The sequence below is a fragment of the Amblyomma maculatum genome, chromosome 10 (assembly GCF_055883805.1).
Source record: "Amblyomma maculatum isolate TAMU_Amacu chromosome 10, ASM5588380v1, whole genome shotgun sequence".
Taxonomy (NCBI): domain Eukaryota; kingdom Metazoa; phylum Arthropoda; class Arachnida; order Ixodida; family Ixodidae; genus Amblyomma; species Amblyomma maculatum.
Genome location: NC_139353.1, coordinates 7,625,690 through 7,639,136, shown reverse-complemented (window position 1 = coordinate 7,639,136; position 13,447 = coordinate 7,625,690). Strand labels below are relative to the sequence as shown.

At 45.9% G+C, this 13,447-nt stretch overlaps 1 protein-coding gene across 20 annotated transcripts in view; it reads left to right on the top strand.

Annotated features, from left to right (window-relative positions):
* Positions 1–13,447, top strand: part of LOC146175499 (phospholipase A1-like) — a 44,263-nt gene that overhangs the window by 12,898 nt on the left and 17,918 nt on the right. For 19 of the 20 annotated variants that reach the window (XM_084581892.1, XM_084581887.1, XM_084581886.1 and 16 more), the window contains 2 exons: positions 2,287–2,595; positions 12,221–12,467. In XM_084581892.1, the coding sequence (XP_084438018.1) occupies positions 2,287–2,595; positions 12,221–12,467 (556 nt within the window). The remainder of the gene's footprint in view (positions 1–2,286; positions 2,596–12,220; positions 12,468–13,447) is intronic. The other variant, XM_084581891.1, reaches the window with a different exon arrangement.

Sequence of the window (13,447 nt, the reverse complement as noted above, 5' to 3'; positions counted from 1 at the left end):
GTAGGCGGAAGAGTGGCGGAGTACTCATTGGGCGGCGCGTTGTGTGGGATATCATGAGATCACATGACATTTTCGAGTCAGCCGGAGACGGCAGTTAGGGTAGCTTCTTTATCATTGAATCGGGCCCTTGGATCCCGAGACAACATAGGCACATTTGTAGGCTGCGTTTAAACTGCAACTTTAAATCTAGTCGATTGGTCTTTCATATCGTGGAAGATGATGTCTTTGCGCTAATGTGTATATGCGAATATTAGAGGCATAAATTTAGGGATTAGTTATTCAACGAATTGCAAAGTGCAGGAACGCGATCATGGATACGCAAGGAAAAGCGCAGATAAGAGTATTTAACGCTATTGTGTGCTTCCTTAAAGGCGTAGGTTCAGTGTATGCCATTATTTATGAATATGAATGTCTATTCCAATAGGCAGTACATATGCTGCGAAAAAATTGAAGATAGCAAACACGTCCCAGCAACAATTTCTTTAGTGTATTTTCATATTGTAGCCATGCGAGTTCGCATAATGATGAATTAGCGAGCTGCTCAGTGTGTAGCTGCGGAGCAAATGCAGTGATTATTTATTGTTGCAACGGAGAGTCTAAAAATAATTTTTGTATTCCGGATTATTGTTTTAGGCAACAAAAGAAAACAAACTCGCGCATAAAGGTACCTAACAAGTGCAACAGAATAGGCACGCTCTCCTGTTGTAATGCAAATTAACAGGCTTTATCGTTATGCTACTTTGTTACAGTTAGCTCCACGGCAAAATTCTACAATAGTTGAATAAAAAACAATGGCAAGACTAAATTTTTCCTAAGGCGCACAAGTCGGATTCCCCAAGGGAAGTGACTGTCCTAGACAGCTTTGTTTTTGCTTTATGTGCTATCACAAAGCTCCTAAATAACAGCTATACTGCCCATGTTGTCTAAGAATTACAATGAGAAGTATGCAGATCGCTACGCGTCTGCCGTTGCTGTGCAACTGTCGTGTATCCCTGGCATAGCGTGAAGACTTTGGCCGCTGTGCGCAAATCACGGGCTAACTGTACCTGAAAATTTCATCTATATCTTTCAAGATGCGTGTATCTTGTCAGCTTCCGAAATGTTGGAGATCACCCGTTTTCATAAGTTGACATTTTTTATGTAGCTTGTAAAGCTTTCAGCCATATGCTGTGACCGTTCAAGCATGCGCTGCTCGGCGTGGAGTTTCCTAACTGCCGGGCGGCTAAACACCTCTGTGAAATTCGTCATGAAGGCAGTCAAATTTCGGATGTCCCACTGTGGTTCCGATACCACAAGTTTGATACACTCATAAGAGAATATATAACGTTGTTGATCTTTGTGTCGTCGTCCCAGCTTTGTTAGAGGCTTACCCACTCGTGGGTAGCGAGCCAATCGCCTACGTCATGTTCATCGGTCACCCCTGAAGATAGCCGCGTCCCTCTGCGAATATCAGCCGGCACGGATGACAGCTGGCTCCGCTTACACGGTTTGGTTTGGAACGCTCTGAAGCATCTCGAGTGTCCGGAGAATGCGTCTATGAGGCTTCTGGACCGATGTTTTTACCCCGCACTTCCAGCAAATGTAAGATGCGAATTTATTCAAAGGTACATGTGCCACAACACAAGCGGCGAACACAGTCCGTGGACAGCCATGGTCGAGCACATACACCGGTAGAAATGCACTGACAGAATGGTTTCATACGTTCTACTTTCTGTTTAAATATGCTTCGATCTAGAATATTGAGGTAAATATGCAAATACGGCAATTCTCACATAAATGTGGGAAATAACTGTTATTTGCAAGGGGAGGGGGGAACAATCCGGGTTTCAGAATTTGATGAACTACGGAGTTGCTTGTTGCTGTGACTATAGTTCAGTTTTTATTTCTTGCTCAAATCAAACCCACAGGTACATACATACAGTCTTTACCTTTTTAAATAGGAAGTCATGCATATGGTTTCTAACAGTTATTTAAGCAAACGATTATGCATTTTATACCGGTATACTTTACATATCGAATAGTTTATTCCCATGTTTTTTAACACAATATAATGCCAGCAAGCTGAAACAATGAAATATCAATTTGGTGAAATAACGGGGCCGAATAAGTAGACATGTGAGCGTTTAGTGCATCATTAAGTGAAATCTTAATGCTGAATATGTCGAGGTATTGAAAGGCTTAATATATATATGCAGCCCAACAGGGGCCTTTAGGTACAGGCGACCAATCGCCATCCTAGAAAAACATGAATTGGCACTTACATTACTATTCTGGACCTTTTCGCAGGTATTGTCGTTCATACTAACGAAGCAGAGAGACTACGCCTGCTACAAAGAATTTGGATGCTTTAGCCCTGAAAATAGAATGGCCTTAGAAATTGGCGGACCGGTAAGCCCTGAAGAAGCTAGTGTCAGGTTCTATTTTTACAGCAGACTCAGTCCGCTTGGAACACTAGTGACTGCAACAAACTGGTCGAATGTTCTGCACCGAAGGTTTGTTAAACATAGAAAGGCACTCAAGATTGTAATCCACGGATTCAAAGAAAGCAGAAATACCAGACAGGTTGTTAACCTGACCAGCACTCTTCTGCAACATGTAAGCTATATGTTTGACATTGTACATACAGTAGGAACGTATGCATGTATCTGTGCCTATGCGAAATTACGTTTGATGTCCCTTGACTATCCTTGTTATCACGGAAATCATGTATGTTATGGGCGTCAGGTTGTTAAAAAGAGCTTTAGTTTATTTTTTTAATGTGTAAAAGATAAACAGACAAGAAAACTCTTTAGGTGAACAAGGAAATGTTTTAAAAGAAACTTCAGAGCATCTAAGTGCATGAAAGTGAAAGTTCGCCATCGCGATGTGCTGCCGCGTCGTCTGATTCCAACAATTCCTACTGTGGCGCGCGCCACCAGGTGATCGGTAGCGCGATGCCCTCTGTACTCTTTCTGCTTCTCTGGTGGTGCCCGATTTGCCTCTGCTCTTGCTCTGACAACGTCCGCTGCGCTAGGCCGCGCGGTGTATCGAAAAGTTGGGGCATTAAATTAAAGGTTCAAATGTCGGTTCGCATCTATGCTGCCCTCTATACCCATCTGCACTCTATGAGTGGGGCGACCATGTCTATCATGTATTGTTTTATGTTATGGTAATGACACAAGCTCAAATGAATGTCTGTTTCACTGTCCGCGCCGCTCATAAGCCCTGTAAGGGTATCGCCTTGGCAGTTCAGTTCAGGCGTTCAGTCGTGTCCGACTCTTCGTGACCCTATGGACCATGTCACGCCACGCTTTCCGGTCTCTCACTATCTTCTTAACATCACATAGCTTCATCTGCAATGCCTCGAGAATGCCATCTAACCATCGCGTTCGCTGCCTACCCCTTCTCCGGCGACCCTCAACCTTTCCCAACATCAAATCTTTCTCCAGCGACTCCTCTCTTCTCATCAGATGACCAAAGTAGCTGAGCTTTAACTTTAGAATTTGACCCTCCAATGAGCAGTCAGGGTTTATGGTCGATAATATCGACTGACTTGATCTTCTGGCAGTCCAAGGAACTCTCAAGAGTCTTCGCCAGCACCACAATTCAAACGCGTCAATTCTTCGGCGGTCAGCCTTTTTCACAGTCCAACTCTCGCATCCATACATAACAACTGGAAAGACCATAGCACGAGTTATACGGATCTTGGTTGGCAGACTAATGTCTCTGCTCTTTACTAGGCGGTCAAGGCTAACCATTGCTCTCTTTCCCAGAAGCAGGCGTCTCCTAATTTCATGGCTGCAGTCTCCTTCCAGGGCAATCTTGGAGCCCAAGAAGAGAAAATCTGTCACAGCTTTCACTTCTTGTCTCTTGATGCTCTAGAACTTGATAGGACAAGACGCCATGATCTTTGTCTTTTTAATGTTCACTTTAAGCCCAAACTTCTCACTCTCTTTTTGTACGCGCATCAGAAGTCTCTTGAGTTCCACTTCACTTTCTGCCATTAAAGTGGTATCATCCGCATATCTAAGGTTGTTGATACGTTTTCCAGCAATCTTCACTCCAGCTGAAGACTCGTCCAGACCGGCCTTCCTCATGATGCACTCTGCATATAGGTTAAATAGGCAGGGCGACAGTATGCAGCCTTGCCTCACCCCTTTCTCAATCGGAAACCAATCAGTAAGACCATGCCCAGTTCTGACTGTGGCCTCTTGCCCTTCATAAAGGTTCCTGAGGAGACAGATGAGGTGAATTGGAACTCCCATCTCTCGGAGAGCTTGCCACAATCTGCTGTGATCTACGCAGTCAAACGCTTTCGCATAATCAATAAAGCAGAAGTAAATGGGTTTCTGGAACTCTCTTGCTTTTTCCATGATCCAGCGAAGGTTGGCAATTTGGTCTCTAGTTCCTCTGCCCTTGCGAAACCCAGCTTGCACGTCAGGAAGCTCCCGATCCACATACTGCTGCAGCCTACCTTGCAGGATTTTTAACATCACCTTGCTAGCATGCGAAATAAGCGCGATAGTGCGGTAGTTGGAACAATCTTTGGCACTGCCTTTCTTTGGAATGGGGATGTAAACTGACCTCCTCCAATCCTGTGGCCACTGCAGGGTTGTCCAAATCTTTTGACATAATGTATGCAGTGTGTTAACAGCGTCGTGGTTGAGGTTTTGAAGCAACTCAGCTGGAATACCATCAATTCCGCTTGCTTTGTTCTTAGCAAGGCTGGCTAAGGCCCATTCAACTTCACTCTTCAGGATGCCCGGCTCGAGATCAGTAATCACAACCGTCCTATGTTGGGATTGCACATCCGGGTCCTTCTTGTACAGTTCTTCTGTGTATTCCTGCCACCTCTTCTTTATCTCTGAGGCTTCAGTGAGGTCCTTGCCTCGTTTGTCCTTTATCACGCCCAGCTTAGCACAGAAGCTTCCTTTGATATCTTTGATTGTCTTATACAGAGCTCTTGTGTTTCTTAATTGGCTGTTGTCCTCAACTGCTTGACACTGTATGTTCAGGAAGGCATTCTTATCTCTCCTTGCTATTTTCTGAAAATCCGCATTGAGAACCTTGTATCTTTCTCTTTCCCCCATACCTTTTGCCATCCTCCTTTCCTCAGCTATTTGCAAAGCCTCTTCAGATAACCAATTTGCTTTTTTGCATTTCTTTTGCTTTGGAACTACCTTAGTAGCAACTTCTTGTATTATATCACGAACATCAGTCCACATCTCTTCGGGCTCTTTGTCTTCTAGATCTAATTCTTGAAATCGATTCCTCACTTCCACAGCATATTCTAATGGAATCTGATCCAGATCATACCTGAAAGGCCTTCTAGTTTTCTGCGTTTTCCTCAATCGAAGCTTAATTTTGGCAACAAGAAGCTGATGATCGGTGCCACAATCGGCCCCAGGCCTTGTTTTTACTGCTTGTATAGCGCTTCTCCATCTCTGCCGGCAAATAATATAATCGATCTGATTCCTGTACAGACCGTCCGGTGAAATCCATGTGTACAGGCGCCTCTTGTGCTGTTGAAAATGAGTATTCGCTATGGTCAGGTTGTTTTCTTGACAGAACTCTACTAGCCTCTGCCCAGCTTCATTTGGCTCACCAAGACCGAACTTGCCTGTAATTCCGGATATTTCTTCACTCCCGACCTTAGCATTCCAGTCTCCTATGAGAAAAACGACGTCTGATGATGGGGTGCGGTCTAAAAGGCATTGTAGGTCCGCATAAAATCTCTCAACGTCAGCTTCTTCAGCAGCAGTGGTCGGTGCATAGACTTGGATAACTGTTATGTTGAAAGCGTGACCTTGGATCCGAAGTGAAATCATTCGGTCGTTTTTGGGGTTGTACCCTAGCACTGCTTTGCCCATTCTTCTGTTTACTATGAGAGCGACCCCATTCCTTCTCTTGGATTCGTGCCCACAATAAAAGACATAATGGTCGCCGGAGTTAAATTCTCCCATTCCGGTCCACTTGAGCTCGCTGATACCCAAGATATCAATGTTCAATCTGTCCATTTCTCGCTTGACGATATCCAGTTTACCTTGCGTCATAGATCTTACATTCCATGTTGCTATGTGATATATCTTCTTGATATATCGCCTTGGCAGCTCCTGCCAACTCTGCAATGTCATGTGGTCCCGTGAAGTGAGGGAACTCGCCGACCGGGCAGTGACAGGCCATGTCACCTGCAAACCATCACCTGCTGTAGGCAGGCTGGTAATTTTTCGATTATAAAGCCAGTGCCTAGTTTTCTAGAGCACGAGGCTTTCAATGCTGTTACGGTAAAATATATTGCAGGTTCAGTCCAGCCACTTTCAATAGCCTTTAGTTTGTTGCATTTGGCCAAGACACTTCGCAATATATGCGCGTAAGCACGCAAGCCCATACCCACGCACATCGGTATATCTGTTTATAATTCTGAACCCTCGTTCGGAGTAGGCTTGGTAGGCTTCGAGGTGCGTGGCCCTACCCGCTGTCAATACAAGGCTGGCGTCTCGCCTGCAGCAGCCAAGTGACGAGTGTGTGGCAGACCTAGAGTTAGAAACGCTTGGGCGTTCTCGTGTAGGAACCAGTACGAGTTTATGTTTTGATCAGGGTTCCATCCACCTCACGATTGAACGAAGCAGAGGTTGTACGCATGTTTCCAATAGCTGTGTAAAGAGAAGGTAAGAAAGCAGCAAGATGGGGGTGACATAGGTTCATTGCTTAACGCGGCGCGTAAAGACCGATAACACTAGAACACCACAAGAGACGGCTGGCGCAGAGAGTTCAGCATGACGACTAAAAAACGTTACTAGACATCGGATGGAGCTATGAGCAGGATACAAAGAAGGAACAGCGGATGTGTTATTAGAGAGCGACAGTGCCTCCGCCGGCCCCGTCACCAGGCCATATGAATCCTACATAACAAACACCCCCCCCCCCTCCCTTAACAAAACGACGAACCGTTGCCGATACTTCGTTGTACACTTAGCCACCTTGACGCCCTCCCCATTAAGAGCTCAGCACACGCTAGACAGATAAGCAGGCGCAGAAAACACCTACTTTTTACCAATTTCTTTCCAAGGAGTGCAAAATTGAATGCAGATTTGCATACTGACTACGCCGCACGAGGACCGGTTACATGCCAAAGGCTCTTTGAAACGCTTACGCCCCTAAATATACCGCTTCCTCAGGCTTTCCGATAATCTACGCACAGCGGCTACAGTTGAGTGCCAACTGTGCTTTTCTCCTGTGCTTCAACTTTCCACGAAGATGGCGTTACAACCACGGCGATCGTTTTCTGGCTGTTAGCAGGTTCTTGAAAACTGCGACAGTTCGCTTTCTGGGTATATCAGAAGCCTAATATCCTCAACATTTTTATTCTTTCCGAAGCCTGTCTCAAATATGGAGAACGATTTGGCACATTGAATTTTTCCACACCAGTCAGCCATGGCAGGAGACTCTTCTCAGCACAACACCAGTTGGTTACAGGTAGCTCTTGCAACAGGTTTCCCACTGTGGTGTTCGGCAGATGGAAGATGCTTGACACTGATGACACTTCTCTCGTAGTGAGGACTCTGCTATTGCTACTGCAATAAAAAAAATTCCGAGGGCACTGTGGAATCTACACTGCAGAAATGCGAAAAAGGGAGCGTTGCTGCTTCACACGATGCATCACGTTTGCTCTCAATCCATCAAGAAAAAGAAAGCTGATGGTGTTCTGGTTGTCTTCAGGTCCAACGAGTTAGGAGGCAATCTATGGAAACCAACCCTAACATTGTGGCTTCGGCAGTTGTAGCGTCGGCCCAAGAAGAAGTTCTCAGCCATCGTCTTAACCAGGACGGGAGCTTAATGGTTACAGTATCGACATTGCCTGATGCCCACTGTTTGCTTACAGTAATCTGTAGAGGCCCGAGTACCGTACTTTTACGCAGCCAGCTACGGAGAAATTCAAAAATTATCTGTTACCTACTCAAAGGAAGATATGCAGGAGTATCTATGTGACCAAGGCATTCTCTCAGCAAGGAGGCCACAACTTACATTCCTGAGGACGGTGGCAAGCTCAAAGAGGTACGCCGTCGCTTCTTTATTTTAGAATTCTCAAAAGATGCACCACTGCCTAAAAGAGTCACGCTTGGGTCTGTGTTTACCCTGTAACTGAATACGTCGTAGCAGCGACGCTATGCTACAAATGCCAGAGGATGGCCACATATCGAGACATTGTACCGGCCTCATGCGATGCAAAGTGTGTGCTGGGCCCCATTCGCACAAAGAGTGCACCTCGAGAGCTCAACCTAAATGCGAAAATTGCGATAGCCCACACCCTGCTTCATACGGAGGGTGTATTAAGAAGAAAGCTGCTACACTTGCACGTACAGTGGAGCAAGCACAAGAGAAATCGCCCAAGTGTCGTGACGCACCACCTAACCCCGACGTGGTTTTTACGAATACCTTAGATATCTCTCCCAAAATCTGTCACCAAAAGGTGAAAAAACAGCTGCTGACACATACGCGGCCTAGCCAAAAAGAAGCGTGGGAAGTCCGTTGGCTTTTCTCCTCCACTAAAGCAACAGCTACACTCCGCACAGGACTCGACAAAAAACCTCTTTAGCTGTCAGCCTATCGAAATGCAACGGGACAAGATCAGCGAAAGGCAGCAAAGCGAAAGAACCGAACAAGAAATTACATGCCTACTGATTACGATGCTGTGTGCCACCATCAAGGTTCTTGCCCACGCTAACCCTCATTCACAAGGACTCACAGAAGTAGAAGTTGCCCTTGCAATGGAACCGTTGCTGTCGGTACCTTACGCTCCGCAGGAGCGTAATATCACAAATCTGTAATCGTGGCGTCAACAGAAAAGAACTTAACCGAAGCTGACCATCCACAACAATTTTCGAACATTTTCCAGTAGAATGCTCGTGCTTTACGCCCGAAACTCTCTGATTTTCGGCAGCTTGTGCGAGCGTACCACTTCCCTTCCATAGTCATCGCTGAATCGCGCGTGGAGGAGACTTTTAGACTAGACGGATACTATTTTCATCATTCACAACGATCAGATGACGTCAGCAGATTACTTATAGGCTTTCTAAAGAATATCCCGGCCTTCTTGGTTAAGTCCCGCCTCATAATGACAACGAATATGTGTGCGCGATAACATTAATTGGGAGACAAGAGTACACTCTTATTAGAGTATATCTTGAGCCAGACAGGCTATTCGATGCTTCGAGGCTTGAAAACAAACTTGATAATAAGGACGCCCACTCCACATTATATTTGTGGAGACTTCAACGCCCACAATTAAATTTGGGGAAGCTCACACACCTGTTCCCGAGGTGGCAAGCTTGTAGAACTTCTTGCAAAACGTTCAATTGAACCGCTAAATGATGGCAGCATAACCTGTCGCCGAGGCCTGACCGACTGCCAGCAGCATTGACGCGACCTTTGTGACAAGTTCAACTGCCCACAACTTTGGTTGGTGCACCGATCTGGAAATGCGTGGAAGTAACCATGACCGAGTCCTTATATCAGCTGTCCTTACTTATATGGCGCCAAAGAAGTTTATTATAAAATCTACAGACTGGGATGCATACAAAGACGCTGCAAGCAGAGGAATTACTGCCGCAACTCGAAACGAGGAACTAATATCCACAATGGCTTACTGCCTGAGAGAAAGCACACAAATCACAGCTAAAAGCGATATCTTACCCTCAAATGATTAGACAATTCAAAGGCTGTACGCTATTCGCAGGCGAGCTGAAAGGAAAACTTTGCGCACAAAACACCACGAAGACCTTCGTGCCTGTCGACGGGCGCAACGTCACATTCGACGTTACCTGGGTCCGCTTGGTCGGCAAAGATGGCATGACTGATTCTACGCTGGCTGTATGCCAACCAGCAGCCGAAATTTGGCGGATAGTTCGCGGTTTGCGTACGCCCCTCCAACAGCTTCACCCTTTCACAGCACTATATCTGCATGAACGAAAATCTATTAAAGAAGTCTCAGAAGAATACTGCAGACTATTGTCAGCGGGGTCAGGGCCTTCCGTACATTCCACAGATGGTCTGTCAGGCATCCCCCAGGCGGCCGTTCTAGCGATGGACCTACCTTTCACAATTCAAGGGGTATCTACAGCTATCGCGGAATTAAACGGACGGACGTCTCCGGGTCATGATGAAGTGACCTATGACGCAATCGCAAAGCTACCTCACAATTCCCGTCTTTGACTCCTGAAATATTACAATTCTTCCTGGATGTCAGCTGAGGTCTTCACGGAATGGAAGTTGGCAAAAATTGTGCCCGTTTCGAAACATCTTAAACAGCCTACAAGTCACGCATCCTTCCTACCCATCGCACAACTAAGCTGTCCATTTCTCGCTTGACGACATCCAGTTTACCTTGCGTCATAGATCTTACATTCCATGTTGCTATGTGATACATCTCCTTGCAACATCGGACTTTCCGGTCGCTTCCCGACACATCCACAACTGAGCGTCCTTTTGGCTTTAGCCCAGCCGCTTCATTCGTCCTGAAGCTACTAGGAATCGCCCTTTGTTCATCCCCAGTAACATATGGGACGCCTTCCAACCTGGGGGGCTCATCTTCCGGCGCCATATCATTAATGGTATTGTGACTGGCCATAGGGTTTTCTTGGCAGGAAATACTGGAGTGGGTTGCCATTACCTTCTCCAGTGAATCACATTTTGTCAGAACTCTCTGCCGTGACCTGTCTATCTTGGGTGGCCCTACACAGCAGAGCTCACGACTTCATCGAGTTTCGCAAGCCCCTCCGCCACGACAAGGCAGTGATCCATGAAGGGGATCACTGCGATTGACACTACTCCAAATTTTTTTTGGATTGTTCGTTAGGGGCACCAGCAACGTCGTAATAAAATGGTAGTGTTTCGATTCCTTTAAAAACTTCTTGTAACCAACAAGAATTTTTTGGAGTGCTGACCAGTGATCACGCTTTCCAGAAGACTTAGCTTTGCGGAAAAGCCTTCTTTTTTTGTTTGCCAGACGTTTCAATGAGCGGTTGTACCGTGGACACTGCTGGTTGGTTAAAAGCTTTTTTTTCGAGAAATATACAAGTCGACCAGCTCGTAAAGCCTGTCTCTGAAAAGGTGCCAATTGGTATTTACGGACCCTTTGTTGAAAGTATGTACGATTCACTTAGGTAGCACTACTGAATGCGCGCTCTCGCCCACAGCGCAGCGCCTGCTCGCCCCCTAGGCAGGGGTGTCAGTTTGTCCGTCGACGGACCATAGCAGAAGCCGTGAGAACTCTGTAATGGGTGAAAAGAAGCGATCGCTCGCGTCTGCGTACCTGTACTGCTCCCGACCCTCCTCTCTCATCGCGCCCTCGAACAGGGGCACGAGTGGAAAGTCGGGTCCCGGAAATTCCAATTTTTCAAGCGTAAAGGAACATTGCGTGACGCGTGTTGCATTGCTGACGCTTTCAGCGCTGCTCTCTTTTATACAAGTTTCGAACGTGATTATTTAATAGCGCGTCAGACTCATTTTTGCGATTTCAGGGTCGGGCTTCGACAGAGGAAGCAGGCAGGCCCCGGCTTTCGAGAAGGATAGAGCAGTGAGGTCTAGTAATATACCATGCAAGCTTGTGAAACTGACCGCGTAGTTAATGAGCCAGTAGTTTTGTGATTGAAGAAAGTTTCCTCTATCGTTTGTATATATACGTTTTTCTTGGCAGTGTTCCATAAATTTTAGCTTTCTATGTTGTTCCGAGTTCATACCCCTCGGTCTCTGAGTATAATACACGTGGCCTACGTAGTCGACGGGCACTTCGAACGACTGAGGTGCAAAATAAAGAACTCCCAGCCTGATCTTTACTGGGAACCTGCACTGCTTGAAGCATTCAAGAAGTAGACAAAGGCATCGCATCCAATACTTACGCAGCCGGATAGTGTTGGTGATAGAGAGTAGGGCGTAAACACGTTCGCATACGTTCGCATTTCCGCCCATAAGAAGACAAAAATGATTCCCTCTAATTTATTTTGTCTCACAACGTTCTCTAACGTTTTTCTTGGGTGTTGTTGCTGATTTTCAATTATGGCTTACAAGTTGCCTTACGAAAAGTAGTACGAAAATATAAAACCACACCCTAACGATGATCTGAATTAGTACTTCTGTACAGCTTCACAATCAAGGAACTTGCATGCTGTAGCTGCTAATTGAGACTGTCGAGTAGCAGAGAGATCCACTCTAGTGCCTTACAGATTCTTTCAATGCCTTCTAGACTCGAAGCAACGTGATTGTCGTGGATTGGCAGCATGCGGCGAGGTTTCCATACTATGCAACAGCTGCCGCCAACAGCCCATTGGTTGGCGCCGAGCTCTCCGTGTTGCTTCAATCAATATACAACAAATCTTCACTATGGCCAAAAACTGTGCATCTCATTGGCTTCAGCCTCGGTGCACATGCAGCTGGGTTTTGCGGCCGCCATTTTGAAAACGCTACTAAACAAAAGATCGGAAGAATCACAGGTATTGTTATTTATATGTGCACGCATGCCTGATTTTTTTTTTTTTCAAGAATGTTCAGAACGCTTGTGGACCCTTTCGTTCACAGCACCCACGAAGAGATACCGTTCCTACGGGAAAAAAATCGGGCGTATAATATAAAGGCTCATTTCATTTTCACTTGTAATCCCTGGGTATTCTTTGTGAGAAGGCGTCACGATTGCCGTTGCTTAACCACAGCTGAGATAATTTGTTGCATAAATGAGTCCAGAAACTGCCCCTCTAGTAGACCATCGCCGACTCTCGAGAATGATGGAGGCCAAAAACATGACACGTCTATGGGTGTCCATCAAGTTCTGATGATCAAATCGTTTTCGCTTTGGTGATGAATTGGATCAGTACGATAAAGACGCCTGTGGCCCATAGTTCTGCCCCGATAATAGCTTCGTCTACGCCATAAGCCTAAAAGATACCACTGTGGGCATTATAAATTTTCTTTAAGCGCATTAACTTGTCATAACGCGCATCATCCTATAGAAACGGAATAATAATTTGCTCCCTTCAGGGCGTTTTTACTTAAAAAAAAAATTGGTATGTCATCATCATCATCATCATCATCAGCCTGATTATACCCACTGCAGGGCGAAGGCCTCTCCCATATTTCTCCACTTAACCCGGTTCTGTGCTAGCTGCATCCACTTGACCCCTGCGAACTTCTTAATCTCATCCGCCCACCTAACTTTCTGCCGCCCCCTGCTACGCTTTCCTTCCCTTGGAATCCAGTTTGTTACCCTCAGCGACCATCGCTTATTCTCTCTTCGCACTACATGTCCTGCCCATGTCCATTTCTTCTTCTTAATTTCTACTAGAATGTCGGTAACTTGAGTTATTTCTCTGACCCACTCTGCACGCTTTCTATCTCTTAATGTTACCCCTACCATTTTTCGTTCCATAGCCCTCTGGGTTGTCCTCAACTTAAGTAGAACTCTCTTGGTTAGCCTCCA